At 50.5% G+C, this 13,383-nt stretch overlaps 1 protein-coding gene across 16 annotated transcripts in view; it reads left to right on the forward strand.

Annotated features, from left to right (window-relative positions):
- CELF5 (CUGBP Elav-like family member 5) overlaps positions 1-13,383 on the forward strand; it is a 38,082-nt gene that overhangs the window by 14,302 nt on the left and 10,397 nt on the right. For 6 of the 16 annotated variants that reach the window (XM_086627603.1, XM_086627607.1, XM_086627613.1 and 3 more), the window contains exon 1: positions 6,022-6,070. In XM_086627603.1, coding sequence (XP_086483729.1) covers positions 6,022-6,070 — 49 coding nt within the window. Of the gene's footprint in view, positions 1-6,021; positions 6,077-6,601; positions 6,641-7,385; positions 7,400-12,957; positions 12,968-13,383 lie in introns of those variants that run through there. The other 10 variants (XM_086627602.1, XM_086627605.1, XM_086627611.1 and 7 more) reach the window with 3 other exon arrangements.

The raw sequence follows: 13,383 nt of genomic DNA on the forward strand, positions 1-13,383 counted from the left end.
TAAGTTGCTTGCCTTCCTCCCAGAGCAGCACTAGCTGCAGTGAGGACAAAGATGTCTGACTGTGTTAAGAGAGGAGGAACACAGTGCAGCAGAGAATCCAAGAGGCAAAGCAGCCAGTCAGTGCGCGTTGTGGCCCACACGCTGCTCAGATGTCTGCTTGCTGATTCCTGCATGCAGTCAGCTTTGGTGAGGAATGGGAGATAACGTCCCTCCTCTTCCTGATTTGCCCTCTGTGCTGGGCGTAGGGAAAATACCTCCCAAATAAACTTGTGAGCGGAGTTGGAGTTTATGACTCCTCTTCTTGGTGACACAAAGCAGTTGAGTGAAGTCCTCCAGCAATCTTCCTTGCTAATGCAAAAAGAGACAGCCTTAGTAGCCGTGCAGGCAGGAGCTGTGTGGTTTGGACTCAACTTTGCATCCTGCTTCTGCCACAGACTTTCTGCATGACCTTCGTTGTCGCGTGCCTTGATTCCTCCACTTGGAACATAGTACTCATAATTATCCTAGTCCCCTTCAAAATGGGATTGGATGGGATGAATTCATAAGCAGCCTTTAGAGCTGTGCCAAAATGGTGCTTGGTGCTACTGTTACTCATGTTTCTGTGTGAGACACCTCGCCTTTCTCATGGAAGGATGGTTCTTCTGTATAGGACTGAGGTACGCAGAGATGTCAGTGGAAAGATGCAAGCAGGAGACTCGAGCACTGAGACTGGCACCAATCCATCACTGCTTGCATTCCTGACCAGAAACAGAGCCCAATGAGCAAATCAGCATTTAGATTTATGTGCTCTGCTCAGCTAGAAGTGGTTGTGATCGTTCAGGCAGGGTGTTTTTAACTGACCAGAAGAGGACCAGCCCACAGTTTGCAAAGCTTAAGAGCCCGGGACCTAATTCTGCCAATGGCCTTGGGTACCTTTTGGTTTCTGACATCCCAGAGGAGCCAGCCTGCATTGTGCATTTCAAGCGCTCTGCCTCTGACCCACTTAACACTATGAGGTTCCCCTGCATTGCACCTGAGGGGCTATTTTACATCACTTACTCCTAATTAATAGAGAGGCTTGCCCTGCTGTCCCAGGGGGCTTTCTCCCTCTATCCAGCTTTTGCAGTTTGAAAGCTGAGGAAGCGAGAGCTAAGGGTCACTGCTGCTTCTTGGAGCACAGGACTAGCAGATTGCTGAGATGACAGGCAGCTCATGCTGGGCATTAGTGTAAATGTGGGGAGCTAGTTCACCTCCAGAAGGTGTTTTGGTTTTTTTGTGTGTGTGTGATGAGACAAATGGTGTATTCTGACCTTGGGGAAACCAATAGCAAAGCTTCCTCTGACTTGAGCAGGACCAGGAATTTTCCTTAGATCCTTGATCCCAAGAGTGCTATGAGGGTGAATGAGCAGTTCCTTGAAAGCAAGGAGGAAGCCCCAGTAGAGGACAGTTCCCCTTTTCTCTATGCTGACCAGATGCTGGGGATGGGGTGGGATGTAATCTAGACGCTTGCCAGCTGGGCCTCTCATCCCTGCCTCTTTGCTGGAAACCTCTAGGCTTCTCCGGGCTGCAGCGACTCTCTTACGACTGGGTATCTCCTCGCTCTTCCCCGAGGGCTGCGCAGGAAACATGGCTGCTGTGCTTTGTAGCATGTAACGCCCCAGCGGTCAGTAGAGCTTCGTGCCCCCGTCGGGCTGCTCAGTTGCTTCCTACCAGTAAAAGAGAGCAAGCTGACGAAGGCTGCGTGCTGGCGAGGAGGAGAGCGGTGCAGACAGAAAAACATCCTCTGTGAGAGCGGTGGGCTGCGGAGGGTCAGCATGGCAGTGTGTGGGAAGGGAGGACGTGCATCTGGCCAAGAGGGCAAATGTGAGGGAGAAGCTGAGGGGGGGCAGTGGGAGCTTTGCCCTCTCCCATGTGCTGCCCATCTGGTGTCCGCTGCTGCCTGTGGCTCCAGGTTTCCTGAGTCCACTGGGTTGTGGAGCTGACAGCTGTCTGTCGTTAGCAGCAGTTAGGAAGGGCCATGAAGTATGGGAGGGAGGGTCTCGGCGTGGGGGATGTTTGGCCTGTGGTGGCTGACAGCATGTGCTAAGTGTTAATGTGGTATTCTTCAGAAATGAAGAATAAAAACATTCAGCTGAATAATTTAATGAGGAAAATAAAGCTCAGCTAGTGAGACAGGCACAGGCTCATAAATAATTTGCTCAAGTTCTCCGTGCCGCATGTGTGTTCACACATGTGTGTGTTCTCGTGTGGTCAAGGCACGCGTGTCTGTGCACCTGCCGCTACCTGACACTCGGAATTGAAGGCAGGCACAGTCTGACTGTTGGATGCTGGGCCCAGCTGGGCAGGTACAAATACGGCTTTCTTAGAGTCAGGTGTGTTCTCTGATTGCTGTGCAGCTTGAGATGGTGACTAGGGGCCAGAAGAATTTGTACTTCTAGCATTTGCTGTGCAAGCCAGAAGCATGTCCTCCCTGCTGTCCTGTTACTCTCTTTCTCCCACAAAGTGAAGAGGTACAGCCTGACCATCCTTTCTGAGTGTTGAGTTCCTGTAGGGGACAGAGCTCTTTGTCTCAGACCTGTGTACAAAGCTTAGGACCCCACAGGGACACTTCCCGAGGTTTTGTGACCTACATTGTTGAGTTAAAGCAACTGTGGACTCTCTTTGCATTTGTAGGCTCACACCTCTCTGCTTGAGAGGCCTTTGATGTTTTATTCATCTCTGATGGCAATATGGGACTCAGAAGGAGGAAAGGGGTGGTGTCCTGTTTGTGTAAGCCTCTGGGTGTCCAGTTTTCTGCAAGGAGGACCATGCCTGCCTCTCCCTCAGGAAGCAGCAGGCAGAGAGAATCCTGCGGCTCTTCTCCAAGCCTCAGCATTGGAACAGATTTCTTGTATCTTGTTTTCTCCTCTTTACCCATGTCTTCCAGAGCAGATGAAGGCCAGCCCAGAGACCAGACATCAGTGCGGTGGGTGGCTCTCAAAATCACGAGCTGGCAAGGACTCTGGAAAGGGGCAGTCCCAATCCAAGGTCTCGGTCTGACATTGGCAGAGGATGAGACTGCCTGTGCTCTTCCAAGGTGCTATGTCAAGTAGGCAGGAGAGAAACTGTGGCCACAACTGTGGGGCACAGAGCAGCCCACATGCTTGATCCCACCCTGGACAGCCCTGCTTCCTCGTGTCCCCGCAGCCAGATGCTGCTTCCTGGCTTGCGCAGTGCTAACCCACGTCGTTGTGCTGGCATCGGCACTGGCACCTCTGCTGTGGGTGCTGTCTCACAGGCGCCATGCCATGGCCCTGCCGTGGGTCAGTGACCCTGTGGGGTGCACGTCCCTGTGGCAGGCAGGTCCAGCAGGGCCAACCGTGGCTGACCTTCCCGGGGCGGGCCCTGCAGTGCATCCTTGGCTGCATAGCGGTCCCTGGGATGAGGGGAAGGAAAGGGGTGGACAGATGGGTAGAGGGGGCCCCCTCCCCAGAGATCATATCAAAATGTCTCTTTTGTGCAAAGCAGAGGGAATGCCCCCAAGAGCTGGTTTCCATGGCAACCACAAATGTCAGGTTCCATGTGGTGAATAACGGTTTCCATGACAACACCTCCTTTACCCTAGGTGCTGGGAGCTGGAGTGACAGCCCCGTTGGGGGAGGGGACAGGGAGATGTCCTCAGGTACTTAGGCCCCCTCCCCCCGCCACCTCCCCCCATCATTTCCTACTCTTTGCCTCAGCTCTCAGCCCCAGATCGTGGGTGGGGCCATGCTCACATAGCGGTGGGATGCTCTTGGCTTCCATGGCATCCCTTCCTCCCTCCCTTCCCCTAAATGGCTTTGCTCCTCAGAACAGCTGAGATCGGAGTCTGTCCCTCTGTCTCCCTCCCTGTTTAGCTTAATCGTGGTTTTGCACCCTGGGTAGAAACAAAGCTATTTCTCTGTGCTGTGGGAGCAGTGGGGAGGGAGGTGGCCAGCTGCCCCTCTTGGCTCCGCACCGAGCCCTCTCTGCCGAGCGCACATCTGGGCTGCCTGCCCTCTGCCCACCAGCCTGCTGCTGAAACACCCCCAGCCTTGGCTCGCGTGGGCACATCGCCAGAGGCTGCGAGCAGCAATAGGAGCCACTGCTCTCAGCGAGGAAATCTGAGGCTTTCTGCAATAATGTCTGACCACATCGTTCCAGACCCCTGCCCCACATCCCACTCAGCTCAAGGGCTGAAAGAGATGCTTGGTCCTTGGCAGCTCCTGGGGAGCAGCAGCCCAGAGGGTGACGAGTGCCAGTGCTGCATATGCTGGGGACACGTGGCAGCACAGTGGGATGTTAGGAGCTCTGCAAATCCGTGCAGCTGATCAAGAGTGGGAAAGGGACTCTCAGCCTTTCCCTCTGCCCTAAATGACACAGCAAGTCCTGGGAGATGGAGTTGGGGTTGGCACTGCTGCCTACCGAGGTGCAGCAAGGCAGCAGCTTGGCGTTCCTTTGGGGAGCTGCCAGCCAGTCTCTGGCTCTGCCGAGCAGCTCCTTGAGGCAGGGATGGTATTGCTTGGGGCTGGTCCCAGCTTCTGCTCATCCTGCCTTAGATCCACCAGTCAGTGGAAGCCAGCTTGCAGCCCCCAGCTGCCACAAGCACTCTCCCATGCCCAGTGGTCAGGTGTGCCATGCCACAGCAGTCTGTCACCTTCTGTTGGCATCTCTGTCCTGCAGTCTGCAAAGCTACTTCATGGATTTCCTCTAGCTGTTGTGAATGTGGGCTCTACCTCTGGTTTCTGGCCAGTCTGGCTCAGCCACCACTTGGAGACAGACAGCAGTCCACGTTTTGTATGCTGGCTTCGAAACACATTTCAGTTGGTGACTTTTATGACTTGATTTAATTTTCTGTTTTGTTGTTACTGTTTTTCCTGAGTGTGTTTCCTAAGAGAGGGGGCAGACTATGCCTGGACCTGCAACTTGTGTGCAGGTCTTCCCTGCGATATTGTGGTTGTTTTTTATTATGAATGTCACTGATTCAAGCTGCTGTCAGCCTCCGTGAATGATGCTGAGAGGCATGGAGTGAGATGTGCTGTAAATGTGGAAGTCTGCCTTGTACACTGTTCCTCAGAGGAGATTCTGGCCTGGCTCAGTTGGATCCTGCTAGCCTGGGAAGGAGCCTACAGTTGCCTTTCTGGGCAGCATAGGATGTGCATACCTTTCAGCAGACAAGAGTTTTGCACTGCTTTGCAAATCAGTTAAATCTGTGGGTTAACTAATGCAGCTACTCCTGGGTAGGAAGTGTTCTTCTGTCTTACCTAGAGAGTCCCCATATCACTGACCCAAGCTACCCCTCAGGCTTGTTGCTTGTGGTTGGATTATTGCTGAAGACACTAACGAGTGCAAGAGAGGTAAACAACTCTTCCCCACAACCAAGCGAGAGGAGTTTTGTCCCTTTCAAGCTGAGCATTCCCTTTGTGAACAGGAGATGTTGCTGGAGAGCAGCACTGCCCTTTTGTAGAGCCCCTGTGGTGCCAGAGCTCTGACTGCGTGAGGACTGGGGAAGGGGAAACGTGACATGCCAGCTTGCTCTACTGCTGCCAGCCAAGTTCAGAGGCAGTCTTTCCTCCCTCCTGCAAGGACAGTAAGTGGCTCAGTTAGGTGAGGTGACCATGCCTGTGCTGAGTCAGGGCGAGTGTAGGAGGAACTTCCAGGCATAGTCACACCTTAGGCCACCCTGATCACTGTTCAGGCTCCAGTCTCATGGTGATGAGCTCCTTACTTGGAGCCCTTTCTTTGCCACTTGCTGTGCCTGAGGAGGTGGAGGTTTATGCATGGTGGGCATTTCCAGGAGAGCTGTGTGCTGTAGGCAAGCTAGCTGAGCAGGCAAAAGTGCCAGGTTTCTTTTTGACAAGTCTGAAATCCATGTGGTCCCTTCTCCAAGGGTTCTGATTGCCATCATGATGTCTTGGTTCCCTTCTGCCACTGTGCTACTCTGCAGAGTGGGCAGAAAGAGGCACCCTGGTGCCACTGCCATCAGCACCGTGTGCCAGGCAGATAGGCCAAGCTCTAACCCTCTGCATTTCTCTTTCATTGCAGATGGCGCGCCCGATTCAAGTGAAACCCGCAGACAGCGAGAGCCGTGGAGGTAGTTGTCATCTCTCCTTGTTTCTCCTTTGGTGGCTTTGTGCTGGTGAGAGGTACCAAGCAAAGAGATAGGATCCTGACCTGGCCTTCCTCTCCCTGCAGTCTGTGTGAAGGGACGTTTGTGTGTGGCAGGAATGTGGCGGGGCAGGAGGAGAGTCTAGGGATAGACTTTGATGGGGAACCTTCAGCTTGGCACAGCAGGCAGCTGAGAGCACCCCAAGTCCTAAGGGTAATAATGTTGCTGCCCACTCCACTCTCTTCCCCAGTCTTTTGAGGGTGCTATTAGGCTGACAGTGTCTGCCCTAGGAGGTAACTAAAACAGTCATGCACTTTGGTGTATGGCACCAGGGGTCCTCGAGGGTGTAAGCAGTTGGGAGGAGGTTTCTTCAGTCTTATACCTGATCAGCCCAATAAAAGCCAAATCCCTGCAGCAGCACTGGCTCTTTAACCTGTTCAACTCACTGCTCTGCAGCTGATTGTCCTGTCAGCAGCTCACTCCTCTGACACCCCCATGACTGTTGGACTATCTCAGCCTCTCCACTCTCAGTCCTGCAGCAGCCTCCATCACACTGTCAGGGCCCAAGTGCTGTTGTGGAAAATAGCATGGGATGGGGAAATAGTGTCTGAAGCAAAAGGATCGTGAGTTTAGGCTTGAGATGGAGGTGCTGTCAGCCTGCAGGGGACCAGCTTGGTTAGAGCAGCATACGCTGAGTATTCAGAGCTGGAAAACTGAGAACAGGAGAACTCTGTTAATTTAAAAGGGAGCTCACAGCAGCTCAGATGCCTCCTCCAGGTGAAGAAGGTTTGCAACTCCAGCCCTTACCAAATTTATGAACTCATTTTGCTGCTTTCCTTGTCTTACTGATTGATACATTTCTTTTCCTCTTCTCTCCGTTCCTGCATCTGCCTCTCCATGCCTTGTGCTGCCTCTGAAAGCAGTTTAGTAGTGGGAAGGGGAGAATTTGGAAGGCTTTTGTTCTAAATTTGAAGGGGTCACTTCCAAGCAGTTTGTAGTGACTTTCACTTATTGCACTGGCAGGAACATGAGATATAGTTCACGATGTTTTATATGACTGTATGTATTTATGGTTGTGTGATCCTCCTTTTAAAAAACCAAAGTTTATCTGTTTAAGTCAGATCATTTTTCCTAATAAAATCTGTGACTTTTCAGTATTTAGTCGAAGAGTAAGGCACCTGACTTTTACTGAAGTCTTGGCATTTTTCTTCTCTTGGGCTGTACTTAGAATCCCAGAGTTGCCACCTATAAACATGCTCCTTTGGAAAAGAACTGTGGCTTAAGCCTCCGAAGAAACAAGTATGCCTAAAACATGTAGGACTGGATTCATCTCATCTTACTTCAGCCCCTGGGTTTAAGGTTGAGTTTAGGGTCCTTGTCCATGGTATAGACAAGTAAAAAGAGACCAGTGTCTTCAGGGTGATTCAATCTCTCACTCTTCACACTGATACTAGGAGCAGATGAGCTGTCTTTTAGAGGTGCCTGCTTTGGTGATAGAGGAAGCTAACTGCTCACTGACACCTCATATTGCCTCTAGATAGAACCATTAGGTGGTCAATCCTTCCCCCACCACATTGATTTTAAAAATTAGCACCCCAGATTTCTAATTAATTCAGAAATTGTGTCATTGTATCTGAGGTTATTCCTGATGAGTCTTTAAAACAAACAAAACAAAAAGCATAGGAGACTAGGGAAGCCTTTGCCAGTTGTACCAATAACTCAACATCACAAAACCATTACACGTATGCACTGGCAGATCCCCTGCGCTCTTAGGCTGTAAGACATGGCTGCACAGCAACTCCCACAGCCAGCACAGAGGCACAGGCAGATGTACCTACAGACAGATGCCCCGTGCGTGCACTTCTTTGCGAATACAGATGTGTCCACCTGACACGCGCATTCGTAGGTAAATGAGGACATTTACCTTCACCAGTACTACGGATGCACAGCTGATGCCCCTGCATTAAGCCTTCACACAACAGCAGTAAGACCAGACCAAACAGATATTTCAGGCTGTGAACAGACCAACCACTGCAGCTTTGTTTTCTTAATAGTTTGTGTCTCTTTGATGAGTGCAGCTCAGGAATCTCTGGTGTCTTAATACTAGGCTGAGGTCATTTCTGCAGTCTTTCTTTTGCTGGTGGGGCAGTACTAGGGACTCTCTTCTATAGGCAGCTACGTAGCATGACAAAATGTGTTGGGACTTAACATCTCTGATGCCTCAGCTCCTCTGTCACATTGAGCTGAAATAGGCCAACAGGTTCAAAACCAGGATGTTGATGTGGAGGCAAGCTTTTGGTCAAGGCTCTGGACTCTGAAATCTCTAAGGTTATGAAAAGTGTGACAATCTCTAATGACTACAAATGTTAGGGCATCAGCTCTACTTCCCATGGAGCAGGTCATAGAGAAAAGCAGCCTTTGGAGTCTGAACACCTGCCTCCCTCCACTCATGTGCCTAGTCTCCTTGCAGCTTCCTTGCAGAGCTCAGAAATGAGTAGCTCCCTCAGGATCCCTGACAAACTGGGATTTTTCCTGAGACAGAAGCAGCATCAAGACAGCACCCTGTGTTTGTCGGAATCGAGTTGCTCTTTCCAAAGGTTTCTGTCGGGTGCTCCACTTGTTAGAGAAGTGGATGGGGCAAGTTTGCAGACATGGAAAGAGCAATAGCCCCACACTGGTAGGAGGTGAAAGAAAGGTTTGGGGTGGGGCAGGGCAGGACTGCTTGGACTAGGAATTTATAAAGGGAATAGCTGCATGCATCAGTGAGGTTCCGCTCTGCCTTATCCTTGAAGGGAACCTCTTGTATTCTCTCTGGGGACTGACATCTCTCAAATTAAGCACCCTGAATTAAGTACATGAAGTCAGAGCACCAGAATTTGTCTCCTGGTCTAAGAGATGCTAGTTTTTGTGCCAAAGGGGCAGTTTTGGCCAAGCCCTGCAGGGCCTATATGAGGATATCTGGATGCTCGGTGTTAACTGCGCCCTGCAGAAGGAATTCACTAGTAAAAAGATGCTGCCTGCATTAGTTCAGAGGGGGACCTGTGATTATGGCACAGGCTTTGTCAGCTTTTTCCCCATTTCCCTCATGCCTCTGATGTGACTGCCAGGAAGAGATGGAGTGAGGGGGCAGAGGAGCTTGTCTGTGCTTCTTGTGAGACTTGGAGCACTCTGCTGCACTGATGTGATACGACAGCTAGCCCAAGCCCATTAGCACTGCCTTAGAGACAAAGAAGCTCTCTGCATACCCAGGGAGATTTGCTGCGTCCTGTCCACAGCCAACTGCTTGAGCGAGCTTCCACCCTCTCCCTGATCCTTGCTGCTGGCCAGATGCCCTAAATCCACAGGGTTTAAAGAGGAGCAGTGTCCAGTGCTTGTGTGCTCTCCTCTCTCATGGCCGAAGCATTCAGCCTTAACCCCTCGCTTGTTCCCACGGTGTCTTCATCAGTGGCCTGCGCTGCACTCATCCTTCCTCCTCCTGCTGCCTGGGTGGGTGACTGTGCCCAGAGCATGTTTCCATGGGAACTCAACAGTCAAGAGATCAGAGATCTTCCTGGTTGCTGGACAGCATGGGAAATTGCCAATCAGAGGGTGAAAAACAAGAGCTGGAGAGAAAGTGAAGGAAAAATGGCAGGAGGAGGGTGTGCTGTTACAAGTTGGGGAGAGAAGATCTTCCAGGGCTGTGGGAGTCCCAGCTGGGGAGCTGAAGGAGCCAACGACCCACAGCAGTGGCTTGAGGATGCCAGATGATTTGGGATCAACTGCTTTGAGAGTGGTGACAGCAGACACCAGGTGAAAGGGCTTGCAGGGTTTTGGCCCGGTTGTGGAGGGATGAGGCAGCTTGGTTATTGGTAGGGGAACGCCTCTGTTTGGAAGCTGCCCGAAGTGAGGGGATGCTAGATCGTGGGTTGGGCTCCAACACATGGAGAGGGAGAGAGGTCAGCAGCAGAGGAACCCTTTCACAGGTCCCCGGTTGCTGCAAAGAGGCATCCTAGGGAGAAGAGTCTGGATCCTTTTCCTACATGCAGTCTTGGGAACTGGGCTGTATGAAATGAAAATAATGGTGAAAAAAAATCTTTCTCTTATGTTGTCAGTGACTTCACCTCCTAATATTGCTGTTTTGGGCATTCAGAAAAGATTCGAAACCAATAGGTGTGTTTCTTTGTATTTGCCTTTACAGCTCAAGTCCCTTTTCTTCATAGACAGGAAGACTGGCACTTTTTCTCTTCCAAATTCAGAAAAGAAAAACTGAAATTCCCACATAAACACAGGACTTCCAAAACGTTCTATTAGTGAGCCCTGTCAGACAACAGAAGACCTGCAGTAAAACTGCAAGAATGGAGACTAGCATCCACTGTTTCAATGGACCTTTCCCAAAGTGCAGGATAAAGAAAAATGCTTTTGATCTAACAGAAATGATATGAGGATGAAACCACAAGATTTATCCAGGACATTTCAATGCCCTCTGAAGGAGAAAACTAGTAACCCATAGTTTAATGCTGATTCGATTGCAAATTGACAAGGTTCCTTTTTGTTCAGTGCCTCGATTGCAAAGTTGTGGCCTCTTTCATCTATTAGACCGTTGCTTGGCAGAGACTTAAGCTTTGGGTGTCTGTGGTAACCATCAGGTCTTTGCACTGAAGTAGTCATCAGCCAAAACTGGAACCACTTATCTGACCCTCCACTGGTTACCAGCTATTCTTCCGCAAAAACCACACTTTACGCAAAAACAGATCCAGGAGCAAAAGGCCAACGTTACAAAAATAATGGTGCGTCTCTGTAGCTATATGTTCCCCCCCCCTAGAGTTCCAGCTCTTTAAATTTCTAATATGACTGACTTTGCCAGTTGTCTTGACACCCCTCTGCCACCCTAACCCAAACAGCCAGACAGCCTACTGGGGTCCCTAACAACCATCAAGTGCATTTCTGGCTGTTAAGTCTTAGTCCACAATCACGTGCTTGTTAGTTCAAAAAACAGGATTATTTTACAGCATCTAAAGTCAGTACAAATATTTCCCAGTGTGTTTCTCCCTTCATTGACGTCCTGCCGTGTTTGCAATCCGAAGGCTGCAGCACAGTGCACATATCTGAAATAAGGCACAGCTGCAGCTGCAATATAGATTCAGGGTAGAGGAAGGGGGAACACTGCGGAGCTCGTGTCCCCTCCCATAGCCAAACTGGAATCACAGATGGCACCAGGTGATATTGATGGGAGCACTGGAGCTACTTCTTCTTTAGTTTCCACTCTCCTCTCCACCTTCCAGTAAATATATTCCTGACCAGTCTCATTTTTTTTGCACTCCCCTTCCAGTCAGGTTTTTCACCTTCTCTGTGTGCTGTTTTTGTGGTTTGCCCACCAGCGTTTCTGAGCTGGCCCTTGGGTGGGGGCAGGTGCTGTCTCACTGCTGAGAAGGCAGCTGTACAGCACCTGGTTTATTAGCTCCTGCGCCTTGGCTGGGGATTATTGGGCATTGCCAGAGCACTAAATTTTGCATGGACCCCGTCAGCTAAAATAGAGTCTCCAAAATGCAACCATAGTCATGCAAGTGCAGGGAGAAATGTAAAAAGAATCACAAGGAAAATGGAAGGGGATGAAATTCCCACAGGTTTAGTTATCCAGGGATCATGAAAATGGGGAAGCTGGGAAATCTGGCCTTTAAAAAATACATGAGGCCATGTGTTTCAGCCACTTCGGTGATATAAATCAGGAGTATCTGTTTGGGACTGGGTAAGAGCCTTAGATGCAGCACTTTTAACCCTATATCTGTGGTGGATCAAAGTGACATCTGTGTTGCATGAACTTCTAGTGCCTGGTGGAGGGCTGTGCCTGCATGAGCTTGTGCTTGGGCTCTGTGGGGTGGTGCAGCCATACAAAGTGGCTCCTTGTGGTGCCTGCATGCTGGCAGAGTGCATCCGTCTGCCCATCCCTCTTGCTCACCAAGGAAGTTTGTTTCCGAAGGCACCTGCTGGGGCTGGGTCAATGTGCAAGCATGTTCCTGTGCATGCGTGAGCATATGTGCTCATTCATTAACGTTGTGCGTGTGCATCTGCTTTGCTGCAAGGGTCAATGGCACATCTAGATACTTCCTGCATGTGCTCCCAAGTGTCTCTGTACGTGGCAGAGCAGTGTCAGGGGAGGCAGCTTGCTTACTTACCTGGTTGGGAACCGTCCTCTGAGCCAAGGGGAGCAAGGAAGGGGCTGGAGGGGGCTTTGCCAGCAGAGTGAATGTGTAATGTGTCATCCATTCCTGCCATACATACACACCACCACCCCTGCAGCCTGCTCTGCTGCTGTAGCTCCAAGACCTGTTGTTTTTCAGGTCACTGCACTCCCAAACAGATAGCAGCTTCCTTGCTATTTACCCTGACGTGCGTCACATTACATCGGTTTCGTTTGAAGCCAGCCCCTCTGATCCTGTCGCTAGCAATAAGGAATCCTCTCTCACTGCTCCTCCCAAGCCATATCCTGACACATTTGTTCCTATGGGTCACATCTCCCCATGCGTGTTTGGGGCAGTGGGGGAGGGTTAACTGCGTAGTTGGCACAACTGTCTCCTTGCAAAAATGGAGATTGGGCTGGCGTTTAGGCTGGGATTTTCATGTTATGCTACTTTAATAGCTGTTCACAGCAATCTGTGGAGGATGTTGCCCCAACCACTGCTGTGTTTGTGCTTGGCTGGATGGCATCAGGCTGTGTGATGGGCCCCTGTGTGCACTGATGGGAGTAGAGATGGGGAGAAAGCACTGTGCACCTTTCTTCCCACCTCCACACTTGGCCAGCCCAATGAATTCATAATCCTCGTTTCTCTTTTCTGATGGAGGAACCCAGAAGGATCTTGAGCTCAAAGTCCTGGATGTGTTGGCCGGCCTTCCAGCCCCCTGCCAGTGTGACACGGGTACAAAATGCCCTTGAAGAGGGGGTAATGGGGGCCATGGAGCTGTTTGTTGGCCCTCACACAGCTGTCTTGCATTTGGCTGATCCTGTGGTGAGGCAAATTGGGATCCAGAATGCCAGGGTTTATTCCAGGCCTTAGAGGACAGCTTAGTAGACATACTGGTTAGACTGGGCTAGGGAAGGGCAAATTGAAGCTAAGATTCTTGATTACATAGCAGCTGTGGAAAGAGTGATCTTGAAGAGAAGGAAAAGGAAACAGAAGCCAAGGGCCCTAGAATTTATTCACCCTGCCTGGGTCGGTCCGCCGTATTTCCTAAAGTACCTCTTGGACTTCACATTTTTTTTTGTTCAATAAGAGTGTAATTGCCCAAGCAGTTTTTCTTACTACCATTTGTGTTGGATTGTT

Source organism: Tauraco erythrolophus, chromosome 28, assembly GCF_009769465.1.
Source record: "Tauraco erythrolophus isolate bTauEry1 chromosome 28, bTauEry1.pri, whole genome shotgun sequence".
In the NCBI taxonomy this organism is placed as follows: domain Eukaryota; kingdom Metazoa; phylum Chordata; class Aves; order Musophagiformes; family Musophagidae; genus Tauraco; species Tauraco erythrolophus.